Raw genomic sequence first — 13,770 nt, 5'->3', positions numbered from 1 at the left:
ATGATACAATTAAGTAATTTGAAATAACTCTATAATTAGAAAAAGAGGAAAAATAAAATTTATTTGTGTAAGAGCACATTGGAGTTTAATTTTGCAAACATATTTCAAGATGAGATACTTAAAGTTGAAGGTTTTAACTACAACAATGTACCTTTACATTTATTTCATCGCTCCATCCAAAATTTCCTCTACCCTTATCGTATTTCAATTTAATAGTTTTTACCCTTTTGTTCATGATTAAACCCTTAGATCTGACGAACATAAAAGATGAAACTTTTAAGATGGAAGAAGACCAAAGATAAAATCTTGATCTTATGTGATATAATTAAGTAACTTCCAACTTGTAATTAGAAAACCAAATTGTAATTGGAAAAGGAAGAAAAATTGATTAGTTAGTGTAATATAAGATCTTTAGGAAATGTTGATGTAATTATCAGTGACTTTTAATGAATGTTCACTGCTACCTTATTATTTTAAAATAAAATTTAAAGTTTGATTTTAATGAATAAGAAAAATAGATCTTTGTTCTATATAAAACACTCTGAGTTGTAGAGAAGTATTACGATAAGTTATTTAGTTTGTTTTTTAGACAATAGTGATTATGGAACTTAAAGTAATATTCTGACGGATATATCATATTGACGTTATTAGATGAGGTTAAATTCTATGGATGGAATAACTGACGAAAATAAAAATAATAACCGTTTCAGAAATATTTATAATCGCTGTTAAAAATTAAAATTTTGTAGTATTTTTTAGTAGTTTTTTTTTTTATGCTTGAAAATATACATGTTTAAATTACTATCTTAATGTTTTCAAAATAATATTTACACTTTCAAACACAAAAACATTATCATATTCTATTCCTTTGTTGTAACACTAGACTTTTCAATAGTAAGCATGATTTTTTTATATGATTTAAAAATTTGTAATTTTCTTTCAAAAATTTTCTTTTAAGCTGATTTTTTTTTCTTTCATATATCAACCCATCAACTCATATTTATAAAAATAATATAATTTTGATTTAACAGTGACTTTTTTTTTCTCAATAAAATTTTTAAAAAATGATGTTTTTAATTATTAATAATTAAAAAAAATCATCACAGGTGTTTTTTTCTTCCTGAGAAAAACTTAAAGAAAGGTAAATAATCTGTAAGGAAAATTTCACTGGAGAACTACCTCATTCAATACCTTAAGTTTGCTTTTGGATCATCCAAACTGTCATCAGTGAACTCTCTCCCCACCCTGGAGCTTCCTGCTGGCACTTGTGGAAGTGCAGAGTCACAGATCAGAAACAACTTTTCAATCCATTCAGAGATTAAGAAAAATCAAAATAAAAAAAAAGAGAGAAATGATGTTTCCGCAATTTGGAGCGACGGCGGAATCTCTGAGCAAGGCATCAACGGCGGTGTTCCGGATCGGCACCGACGCTCACCTATACGACGATCCCGAGGACGTCAGTATCGGCCCTCTCCTCGACAGCAAGTTCGATTCTGAGAAGTGCGAAGCTCTCAAGCGTTTGCTCGCTCTCATCGCTCAGGGCTTCGACGTCTCTAACTTCTTCCCTCAGGTACTGTACGCTTCCTCAACCATCGGCGTCTTCCTGATATAACGTGGATTTCAGTTCGTTTCACCTTCCCCTCTGAAAAGGATTTTGCATTTAGATAGATGTTCCGATAAAGTCTGTTCTATCTTTTTTTTTTTTTTTTTTTTTTTATTTCGTTTACATGATTTAGAATTCAAATTGGAACTGATTTATGTTCACGGCTTGATTCAATTATGAATACAGGTTGTTAAAAATGTTGCATCTCAGTCCTTGGAAGTGAAGAAGCTGGTATACTTGTACCTCCTGCACTATGCTGAAAAGTAAGTGTCTGGATTAAGTTTATAACACTTTTGATCTGTGTAGAGCGACTTGAAAAAATAAGCATGGCTTGTTGATTAGATGTATTTTTGTTTACGAAATTGTAATATTTGAATGTGCTTGAATTATGCCTTTGGTTTGGAAGTTAATTTACATTGTTGTTTAATTGTGGCATGTGCGGTCTTAAATTTTGTCAATTATGAGAGATGTTGTTTGCATAATATTTTGTTTCTTCCATTCAGGCGTCCGAATGAGGCGTTGTTGTCGATTAATTACTTTCAGAAGGACCTTGTGGACACAAATCCATTGGTGAGGGCTTGGGCACTTCGGGCCATGGCTGGAATTCGCCTTCATGTAATTGCACCACTTGTTCTTGTTGCTGTGCAGAAATGCGCGAGAGATCCTTCTGTTTATGTTAGAAAGTGTGCTGCCAATGCTCTTCCCAAACTTCATGATTTGCGGATGGAGGAACATTCTTCTGCAATTGAAGAGGTCTGTTAATGCTGTGTTATTTATTGAGATATAAATTCAACTGATCTAGATGACATAATAATGCTGGAGTGAGTAATGTGATGTTTGCATAAGGGTTTATGTTGTAAACCTAATAAAATAAGTAACAACAACCAGATGAACATTAGAAACAAATCAAGGATAACTGTTATTGATTCAAATGACAAAGTCAAGGTGACATTTCAAAAGATATCTCCCTTATTACATTCCAATGCTTTTGTTTCAAGTTCCCTCGTACACTATCTTTGTGTTCCCTTATCCGTAGTTATATCCTATAGTTTATTTCCTTTGCCGCTATCAAGTACAATGTAGTGAATTCTACTGATCTTCCTAATTACTCAAATAATAGTTTTCCTGGAACACCCACAACTATATTGACTGTTAATCAATGGGGCTACTTTTGGTCACCTCTTCTTTCTTGTATAAACCTTCAACTCAACTCACACTATCTTTGTGTTCCCTAATCCGTAGTTATATCCTATAGTTTATTTCCTTGCCGCTGTCAAGTATAACATAGTGAACTCTACTGATCTTCCTAATTACCCACAGCTATATTAACTATTAATCAATGGAGCTTCTTTCGGTCACCTCTTCTTGTATAAACCTTCAACTCAGGGGTTATCCCACCTCTTCTTTCTTGTATAAACCTTCAACTCAAGGGTTATCCCGCATGACTGATTCCTCGCTAACATTTTCTCCGCCTAGAAGATCAACCTTATCCTCAAGGTTGAGATGAGGAATTACTCTTCCATAAACTTGGCCCTGTACTCTATGGTCTAATTTTTGAATAATACCCAATCACCTTCCTGAATGTTAGCTGGTCTGCATAGTGTTTCATATGACATTGTTCCCTTGCCAAAAGATGTTTAAGTTTTTGCGACCACCTTTCCCAAGACTTCCCCTGGTATGAATTTAGGCAAGGAAGATGGAGTTCTGCCTTAAACCACCGTTAATGGAGTACATCCTGCTGCCCCGTGATACCAAATAATTAAGTATTATACAAATACTCTTAACTAACCAAGGGAGGCAATCCAAAATTTTGACTGTGCTGAAGTAAAACAGAGCAAATGTGTTTCCAATTTCTGATTTAATACTTCTGTTTGTTCATTGGACTTCAGGTGATATACAGTGTACTGCACTCATTATTAAAATGGTTCCCTGAATCCCTGCAATTAAAATACCTGCTGCCAGGGTTTGTGAATGTAGGGTCTTGGTCATCACTAAAAATAATCATTAGAATTTCATTTAACCTACACCTCTCGAGAAAAATCTCTGCCACTGTTCTTGCTGAGTAGGGGTCTTTTGATGCAATAAAATGATCATACTCACTAAGCCTATTAGTTACCACCAATATAGCGTCATATCCCTTCGAACCTTGATTGCTTCACAATAAAGTTAGAACTAACTTCTTTGCAAACAGCATGGGGAATGTAATTCAATTGCAACACGGTTGCAGGTGATAACACTTGATAATCATTGTGCTGACAAGTGTGGCACCACTACATAATTTGTGATCATCTCCTTCATTCCCTACCTTTTGTAGGTCCTTTTTAAAGCCCTTCATGTTATCCCATGGGAGTGGTGTGAATTCAACCAATATTTTGGGAATCCAAGAAGAGGCTGACAACATCAGTTTCCCTTGTAGTACAACTTCCCCAGTTCATTGAATCATTGGAATATGGTCATCAATGTGAATTAGGGTCCTTCTCAAGGTTGTTAAAATTTTTTCTCAAGGCTGGATCTTTCCTTACTTCATGGTCAACTAAATGGTGATTTTGCCAATAAGGTTGAGAGATGCCACACATCTCCTTTTGTCCTTCTCTATGAGATATTGTGTCGTCCACCCTGCCAGGGATCCTCATTTGTAAATAGCTTCAAACCATGTTTCATTAATTTTCCATCCAATTTCTCTGATTTTGAATTATAATCTATTGCTCCAGCAAGCGTCTCTAAGGCTCTTTTGGTCCAATGCTAACAATTTCCTTGGGCTACATACTTTTGAAATAAACATTATTAAAAGATGGGTTTGTGCCAGATAATTGATTTGATCAATGCTTTGGTGGAAAGCCTTACAGTACATAAATTACAATTCTTCTTATGCTGCAGATTGTTGGACTACTTTTAAACGACCATTCCCCGGGAGTTGTTGGAGCTGCTGCATCTGCATTTACTTCTGTTTGTCCTAACAATTTTTCGTTGATCGGAAGAAATTACAAACGATTGTGTGAGATTCTTCCTGATGTGGAAGAGTGGGGTCAAATAATTCTAATTGGGATCCTTCTGCGCTATGTGATAGCAAAGCATGGGCTTGTCAAAGAATCTGTCATGTTTTCTTTGTCTGATGAAGATGTTGGCAATTTAGATGAAGATGTTGGCAATTTAGAGGAAGATGAATCCTATATTACTTCAAAAGAAGACTCGAGTTATGCCATTAATAAGACTGTATCTGAATTAGCAAAAATGATCTTCCAATGTTACATTGAAGGGCCAGACGAGTACTTATCACGCTCAAGTTCTACAAATACTGTTGCTCCTAAATTAGATGCATCGCAATATACATCTTGCACTACTAATGTTGTGAAGATCCTGCTGCAATGTACATCACCATTGCTATGGAGTAATAACAGCGCAGTTGTTCTTGCAGCTGCTAGTGTGCACTGGATAATGGCTTCTAAGGAGGACATCAAAAGAATTGTTAAACCACTCTTGTTTGTGCTGCGATCATCATCTGCCTCAAGATATGTGGTATGCAACATTCCTTTGAATTGTTTGTTAGTTTATTTGTCTTGTCTTGCTTCAGTTCTACATACTAAGTTACTTTCATTTGTTTGTTATTAGATATAATTTTATAAATTATACATGAATTCTTCTTTTGAGGACCTTGTGTAAATGTCTACTATTTGATTATAGGTTGTGTTTTATTCTTTGCTCCTTATTACATTATTACTTCTCTTATTGATTTTTTACTAGATGATGTTTCTACTCCCCCCTTGATTATATTTTGTTCCTGATCAGCCTTGTGGCTCATGAAACTTTTAAATGAGTTTATTGAGAAGCATATTAATCTTATTAGCCTCTGAAAGGAGAAAAAACCTGTCTATCTGTATGCTATCTTTTAAATTAGTTTCAGAAAGGATAGACAATTTTGGATGTAGGGCCATTGAAGTGATGTGATAACCACCATTAGAGAAGAATTATCTATTGCATAGTTTTATACATTGTCTGGTGTGATGAGACTTGTTGAATGGTCATGATGAATGAGCACTCCACTAAAGGTGTTACGACATCCTTTGGAAAGGCTGTAAAACCTTGGGAACATGAAACTCAACTCAGAAGGCACGAAATATAGTTGGTGCTCTCATTTTAAGAAATTTGGCAACACCAAGAAGACTTGCTTTAAGTTACGTGGAAAGGATAAAGTTTTCATTCTTCTGCATAATTAAAAGGTTAGCCCTCAAGGAAGTTTTATTAGGCAACTTCAAGTTCTGATAAGACCCCTTCATTCAGTTCGATTCAAGAAGAAATGCCTACATTATGTGTTGAAATTGAATGTCTAAATCTCTCGTGGATTTTAATAGTAAGCCATGTTCTAGAACTTGCTCTATAAGCATGATTGGTAAGGACTCTAATTACTCTTTTAATGTTTCTAAAACTTTACATAAGGATTCTTGGGTTATAAACTTTGGTCTGATAAACCATATGATCCTTTATTCACCTATTTTAACATCATATGTTTCTCTTCTTGGAAACCACATTACTGTTTCCAATGGGATCTGTATTTAAATAACTGGACATAGTAATATTTCTCTCCTGCAATCCCTCGGCCTTAAAAATGTCCTTCATGTTTCAAAAATTTCTAATAATCTTATTTTTTTTCAAAAGCTTACTCATTACCTAAACTTTTCTATAACCTTTTTTTCACATTATGTTTTTTAGGATTTTTTCCATTGGGAAGATCATTAGAGCGGGCAAGTAGTAGGATGGGTTGTATTGCCTTGAAGACTTGGGAACTTTGGATAGTATTAGTACACAAACGACTACCTCTTGTCTCTTGTCTCTAGTCTTGCTTTATGTCTAAGTCCTCCCAAATTTAGCTTCTCCACCATTGTTTAGGGCATTCATCTTTTTATGCTATAAAGTCCATGTATACCGTTCTTTATTTAAAAAAAAAAAAATCTATTGTCATTCAAATGTGATGTATGTCAATTTGTAAAGCACCATTCTGCCACCTATCTTCTTAGTAATAAAAAAAGTGTTCATCGTTTTTATTTGGTTCATTTGATATATTGGGACTTGAATCAAACTCTAGTTTATCTGGTGCTAAATAGTTTGTAACATTTACTAATGATTGTAAATCATGGTGTGTCTAAATTCCTTTTGGAAAATGATACTGTTCATGAATTTATGTGTTGGTACACAACAACAAAATGACATTGTTGAAAGGAAAAATATTTGAAGTGACACAGAGACTTCATTTTCAAATGTACGTCCTTAAATCTTATGGGAGAGAAACTATCCTCACTGCCATCTATCTTATTAATCTATTACCCTTTTGACTTCTACTAGATGATCTTAATCCTTTTGAGTCTATTTCCTTTCTCTTAGCTATTAGCATTGTTCACAATTGAGTTCAACGTGATAGGATCAAGCACATAGAGATAAACCGACACTTTATATTACAAAAAAACTAGATAGTGTCCTTACCACCACTTCTTATGACCTATTTGGGCTTTAGTGAGCAGATTTGTTTGCAAGAGGTCTTCCCACTAAATGATTTCATGATCTCACATGCAAGTTGGGAATGATAGATATCCATTCACCAGCTTGAAGGCGAGTGCTGATTCAGGATAAAATATTTTGATAAGCTATAATAGGATATTCTAATAATGACAAGTCTGTTGTGGGAAGATTCTAGAGGTCTCTTTGTAATCATTACTCTAGGGTTAGAATTCTTTATATATGAAGGCTTATGTTCTATTGCATTGAATAAATTCAATAAATTTCTCTCATACAGTTTAATCTTTTTCAAGTCATAGGTTTTTTAGTATATCTGTCTAGATTTGCAATTATGATGAGCATAAATTTTTAAATGATAATTGTTTTTATTTCCATGCACCAAATGCTAGTTGAATGAATACAGTTTGTGTACGGTCTGGGATATACCTTAAGCATCCTATGGTAGTTAGTAATTATCTTTTTTTAGTGTGTTAGAGATTCTACATCGACTAGAGATAAGATAATTTCATAGCATATAAGTGGGTGCAAACTTCACCTTACAAGACAGTTTTGTAAAGTTGAATTAGGCTTAAAGTTCACTTCTTAACATAGTGTTATTCTTGGTTTATTGCATTTTGATGGTTTCATGATACCTCCAGGAGTCACTCCTCTACTTTGATGATCTGCCCAGTGTCTTCTAGCTTGGGTGACACCCAAATATCTACATAGATGGTGTGGGTATGAAGTTGGAACTTTTCATGAGCCCTAGAACCTTACATTTTAGCAGACCATGTTAATGCCCTTTCCTTTAAACGCTTGATCTAATTATTATTATATACATGGATGGCATTGTTGTCATGTTTTAGGAATTGTTGATTTCAGTTTTACTCAAGGAAATTTTCAGTTGTGGTGAGTGGTGACAGTTGTCAAGATATGCATTATTAATGGACAAATATTTTCAGACATCTAAATAAGAGTTCTCGGTTTCTAGAATGGATGTAATGTTTGATTGATGATTCGTTCATTTAAATTTTCAAAGTACAGACGGAATCAGGGTGTGTTTGTTTTCCCGTTTGGGAGCCCAAACCCCTATTCGTTCTGCTTTGAAAGTGATGCCAAACGTTTGACATTTTTTTTTTATGTTTCATTTGGTCCAAAACGTTGGTTAATTTCAAAGCAACTTCAAGATGCTTTTCCGTTCAACCAGATTTTTCATTTCATTGAAAGAAACTTACTTTTCGTAACTGGAATTCAAACACACTATTAGTGATTTCTTTACATAATGTAATGACAGATAGCTTTGTAGCTTCAGGGTGTTAGAATTTTCAAGGTTTTTGGTTTTTACGCAGATCCTTGAGAGGTAATGGTGTTTGATTGTTCTTGGGTGATAACTTGGTTGCTTTTACCATTAACGTACTATTGCCAATTTAAAATGCTGGAAAGTATCTCTTTGTTAAATAATTAAAATTTTATTTATTTTTATATGAAATGATTATTAGGGGATATATGGGGTACACAGAACCCATAATTGGATAAGGAAAGAAAACATTATTTCTCAATTTCTTTTATAATTAACTTCAGCATTAATTATTGTCTGTTCTTTGACTTCTGTAGGTATTGTGCAATATCCAAGTGTTTGCTAAAGCTATGCCATTTCTCTTTGCTCCACATTATCAAGATTTTTTCATATGCTCTTCAGATTCCTATCAGATAAAGGCACTGAAACTGGATATACTTTCTTCTATTGCTACGGATACATCCATTTCGTTCATTTATAGAGAGTTTCAGGTATTTTACATTGATATGTATTTTTTGCCAAAATAAGTTAGGCAGACATCAACATCACCTGCTCACTGGGTTCATTATGTTTTATGGTTTTTTTCCGTTAACTCTTCCCTATGATATTTAAATCATGCTGTTTGGTGACACTCTTCTTAGTGTGTTGCTAGGATTATATCAGAGATCCGGATAGGAGATTTGCTGCTGACACGGTTGCTACCATTGGTCTGTGTGCTCAGCGACTTCCTAGCATTGCAGCTTTATGCTTGGAAGGATTGTTGACTCTGGTTAGACAAGGTGTGCGATATGGTTGTTTAGTTTATTTACTATTGAAATATATAATGTTTCTGGTTTAATATCCATATTTGCAGAATTTTTTTGTGGTGAAATTAGATCCTTGGATGGAGAAGAGGGTGTGCTAATTCAGGCAATTACATCCATCAAATCAATTATAAAATTAGAACCATCCAGTTATGAGAAGGTATTGTTTTGTACAAAATCATCTCCCACAGCACTGTTATTCCTTTTTTTATTATTTTAGAGTTAAAACTTGCTTCTAGATACAATATGGATTGCCTTGTGAGTGGGATTTTAATTGAGTGATTAGCACTTGCAATCTTTTGGTACATCGCTTGTTCATTCATTCTGAACCCTCTACTTTTGCATTTTAAAAGGTTATAATTCAGTTAGTCCGTAGCTTGGATAAAATCAAGGTTCCTGCTGCCCGTGCAATAATTATTTGGATGTTGGGGAAGTACTGCTCTTTGGGTGAGGTAGTTCCCAAGATGTTGAGTACAGTACTTAAGTATCTTGCCCAATGTTTTACTTCAGAAGCATTAGAAGCTAAGCTTCAGATTCTTAATACAACTGCAAAGGTATATCATCAACTTATCTTTATACTATTGCATGAAACAGACTGATTTTTTTAAAATTGCTAATCAGTTGATTGATTTGTTAATTGGACAAACGTGATGGGCCATAGCGTAGGATCTAGTCACAGTTATGAATGTGGAAAATCCTTCTTGTTACCTATCATATATAGAGCGTAGCAAACTTGTCCTTGACAAAGGCCCCTAAGACCGACTTACGGAAGATGATAAACCTAATTGCTTCTTTTTAATAATGACAACCTTTTAAAGACTGATAATAATGCAGAGGAAAGAAATGCTAAATTTTATAGGACCATATAACGACAAATTTAGAACTCAGGATCTTGCTTTTTTTTAAGGTGAGAAAAAGTTCCATTGAAAGTGACAAGTTTATGATTTAAATGTCTTTTGGTGACAGGTCTTACTGTGCATAAAGGGGGAAGATATTTTGACTGTGAGAAAAATTTGGACTTATGTAATTGAACTAGCGGAGTGTGACCTTAATTATGATATTCGTGATCGTGCACGTTTCTTAAAGAAAATTCTCTCTAGTAATTTGGAGTGTCAGCATGGGGAAGAAGCAAATAGTGAATCAGAAAAAACTAAACAGTCCTATATACTTGCAGAATGCATATTCGGAGAGACAAAAGCCGTGAGAGTTCCATCTGAACCCATTGATTACCGATTTTATCTCCCTGGGTCACTTTCACAGTTGGTATTCCATGCAGCTCCAGGATATGAGCCTCTCCCAAAACCTTGTAGCCTGCCATACACTGATCTTGATCAGTATGATGGAGCTGCTAAGAGTGATTCAGATGAGGAGGATACTGGCACATCTGGGCCTTTGGATGAGGAAAGTGCTTCAGATTATAGTTCTGAACAGTCTATTACTGCTTCAGGCGACATTAGTGGCAGTGATGAATCTGTTTCTGGCAATGAAGCTGAAGATAACGTTGATCCATTGATCCAGATTTCAGACACAGGCAACGTCCACGAAAATCAGAATGGTGGGGCTACCTCTGGCACAGAAGGTTTTCAGGATTTGATGTCAACTAAGTCTCTTGAGTCTTGGTTAGATGAACCAACCAGGTCATCTAAAGGAAGTGAGACAGAACAAACCCAAGTTCGTAGATCTTCAGCACGAATAACCATTGGAAATATTGGAAGCCGAGTTAAACCCAAATGCCACACTCTCTTAGACCCTGCAAATGGAAATGGGTTAAAAGTGAATTATTCATTTTCATCCGATACTTCTACCATATCATCTCACCTTGTATGTTTGGAATTATTATTTGAAAATTGTTCTTTGGAGCCCATGCTTGATATAGTCTTGATAGACGAAGATTATAGCAAAAGTTCTGATTCCACTGATCAAATATCATCACCAACTGAAAAGTAAGTTTTAATCTTTTCTGATATTTTATGGTGGTTGTCTTCTCTTTGAGGTGTTCTAAGAACGTGTATGTTTTTCTGTTTTTTTAACTGGTTTTCATAAATCAGTACCTATCACTTCAGAGTGAAAATTTGAATTTAGATTGCCTGTAGATTGTGTAAACTTTGATATATGAACAGGCTAATTTACCCATGTGAAGTCTTTACATGCTAGCTTAGAAGTGCTTAGACTACTTTTATGTCTCTGTTGCAGTACCTTGAAATTTCATGTAGATAAACCTGCACTGGTTTCCATGGAGGAGATCCCTTCTCTGGATCCTGGTCAGACAGCAAACCGGATGCTGCTAGTGCGTTTCCATCATCACCTTTTGCCTCTAAAACTGGCTTTATTTTGCAACGACAAGAAATTCCCTGTCAAGTTAAAGCCTGACATAGGATACTTTGTAAAACCACTTCCCATCAGTATTGAAGATTTCAGAGATAAGGAATCTCATCTTCCTGGGATGTTTGAATACGTGAGGAGGTATGGCTGTCATTTGTTGTTTGTTGGATACATCTGTTCATGTGCCTTGTAGTTTGTAGGAAAACTTATACTTCATCATATTATCTTAAACGAAAACGATAGCCCTTTGGATTGTACTAATTATGTTGAAAACTTAAATACTGTAATAGAGGGTTAGGTATCGGTCAAATTTCTTATGATAATATGCAAGTTGAGAGTGAGGGAGAAAACTGAAAATTTGAACTCTAAAAAATGGAAGCTTTATAATAAGAGGGGGGAATTGAGTGAACTTAAATTTAAATTATTTTGGTCTTTTGACCATTTATTTACTTATTTGACTTTTCCAGCATGTCAAACATAAAGGAGGCTTAAATTTTGAAACGTATGGATATTACTTATTCAAGCTCTTTGTTTTATTTCTGTATACTTTAGGGGGCCTTCTTGGAAAGCATCTCTAGAATGTGGTTTTTTTTTCTGAATATTTATATGTCAAAAAATGATTAAATCAGTATATCCCGCATGTTGATTTTTACTGTTAGAATCTAGAATAATTAGACGCCTGTTTGGTTACTGAACATGTTTTCTGTTTTCATCAATTTTTACGATACAAAGATGTCTTGTTTCTTTGTACAAATATTTGAAAGCAAGAAACAAAGTGAAAACAATGTCACAATTTCGTAATTATTATGGAATTCAACAAAGCACATAAACCCTACTACTTTTACCTATATGGGCCTATACAGATAGCCTATCTCAGCATTTTGCCCAACTAGTTTTTAACTATTTTTTTTAAATGACGTTAGCATCTGCAATTGTCGAACAAAATGATCTTTGCAAATGTTTGCTAGCTTCAGAATATTAAATATCTGGTGCAGTCAACTCTTGTTAGATAAAGTAATGCTGCGTCTTGATTTGAATAGAAACTATGTAGAGATGGGCTTGCCTTGGTAATTTAAATGACGCAAGAAACTGAATCTATTTTGTGCATTAATCATCACTTATATTTATCTGTTACTTATGAGCTTTTATGTTCCCTGCGCCTTCAGACATTTGCTCCCAAATATTTTTCCTGTTTCATTCTTGGGACAAGACATTTTCCTTTGTTGTTTCCTCGTCGTCATTCTAAAGTTGACTTTCTTGCATAATTTGCATACAGTTGCACTTTTACTGATCACATTCTCGAGCTGAACAAGGGAAGCAACTCTTTGACCGAGGACAAATTCCTTGTGATCTGTGAAACGTTGGCACTGAAGATGCTAAGCAATGCAAACCTTTCCCTTGTATCTGTGGATATGCCGGTCGGTACCAACCTTGATGATGCATCTGGTTTGTGTTTGCGTTTCAGCTGTGAGATCTTGAGCAATTCAATGCCATGCTTAATCACAGTTACTGTTGAAGGTAAATGCTGCGACCCATTAATTGTTTCTATAAAAGTTAACTGTGAAGAGACCGTATTTGGGTTAAATTTCTTAAATAGGGTTGTCAATTTCTTAGTTGAGCCTTCTGTTACCCACTTATAAGATTTGATATCGGATAGAAATCTACTCAATGGTTTGTGGGTAAGTAGGTACATTTGAAAAACTTTCATGCTGTCCAAGTAATTGTTTTGAATATTTTTTCATGACTTCTGGCGCGGCATTGGAATTCAGATTTTTCCTTTTTATATATTGTTGGGAAAGAAGAAAAAAAACGGGTAGGGTAGGGATTAAAATTATTGTATTCTCTTTAATGTTTGATTTCTAATTTCCGTTGACTTTATACTTCTAATTCTTATAGTATGTTTTTTTATCAGCAAATTCATATCAGCATGTGTTGCTACTCTTTCTTCTATCCATCCTATTATTGAATGAATTAACTCAATAAATTTATCCAATAATACGTTTGTTCTAAATTTTTGTTGTTTCTTTTTCTTTGTGGAAAGGAACTTAACTGACACGCAATATTAAATTACCATGTGGATTTTTCTGATTTCTGATTGTAATAAAGATCTATTATTTTTGTACAACTAATTGTGTGTCGAGCCTATGTATCCTATTTTGCAAAATTTTAAATGAAAATAATACTTTGAATTGAAAATATATATTAAAATTAGAATTGAAAATACAAAACGAATATATTAAAATATTATTGATTTGAGT

At 34.4% G+C, this 13,770-nt stretch overlaps 1 protein-coding gene across 1 annotated transcript; it reads left to right on the top strand.

The window, feature by feature from the left end:
• The first annotated feature begins 1,179 nt into the window (after positions 1 to 1,179).
• PAT2 (protein affected trafficking 2) lies at positions 1,180 to 13,432 on the top strand. The gene is made up of 11 exons (XM_028084280.2): positions 1,180 to 1,570; positions 1,790 to 1,866; positions 2,107 to 2,356; positions 4,481 to 5,119; positions 8,705 to 8,878; positions 9,040 to 9,166; positions 9,241 to 9,350; positions 9,544 to 9,744; positions 10,157 to 11,133; positions 11,384 to 11,653; positions 12,789 to 13,432. Exons 1-11 carry the CDS (start codon positions 1,352 to 1,354, stop codon positions 13,150 to 13,152), a joined length of 3,408 nt encoding a protein of 1,135 aa, XP_027940081.2. The 5' UTR covers positions 1,180 to 1,351; the 3' UTR covers positions 13,153 to 13,432.
• The last annotated feature ends 338 nt before the right edge of the window (positions 13,433 to 13,770 follow it).

Source organism: Vigna unguiculata, chromosome 8 (assembly GCF_037176805.1).
Source record: "Vigna unguiculata cultivar grain cowpea cultivar isolate G323 ecotype 2 chromosome 8, ASM3717680v1, whole genome shotgun sequence".
Lineage (NCBI taxonomy): Eukaryota > Viridiplantae > Streptophyta > Magnoliopsida > Fabales > Fabaceae > Vigna > Vigna unguiculata.
This window is presented reverse-complemented; position numbering and strand designations above follow the sequence as displayed.

Bases quoted from the DNA above. Each gene is read 5' to 3' on its own strand.
- PAT2 (XM_028084280.2), top strand. From the start codon at position 1,352: ATGATGTTTCCGCAATTTGGAGCGACGGCGGAATCTCTGAGCAAGGCA. The intron at 1,571-1,789 runs GTACTGTACGCT...TTATGAATACAG, and splicing joins TCTCTAACTTCTTCCCTCAG to GTTGTTAAAAATGTTGCATC. The intron at 9,351-9,543 runs GTATTGTTTTGT...GCATTTTAAAAG, and splicing joins AACCATCCAGTTATGAGAAG to GTTATAATTCAGTTAGTCCG.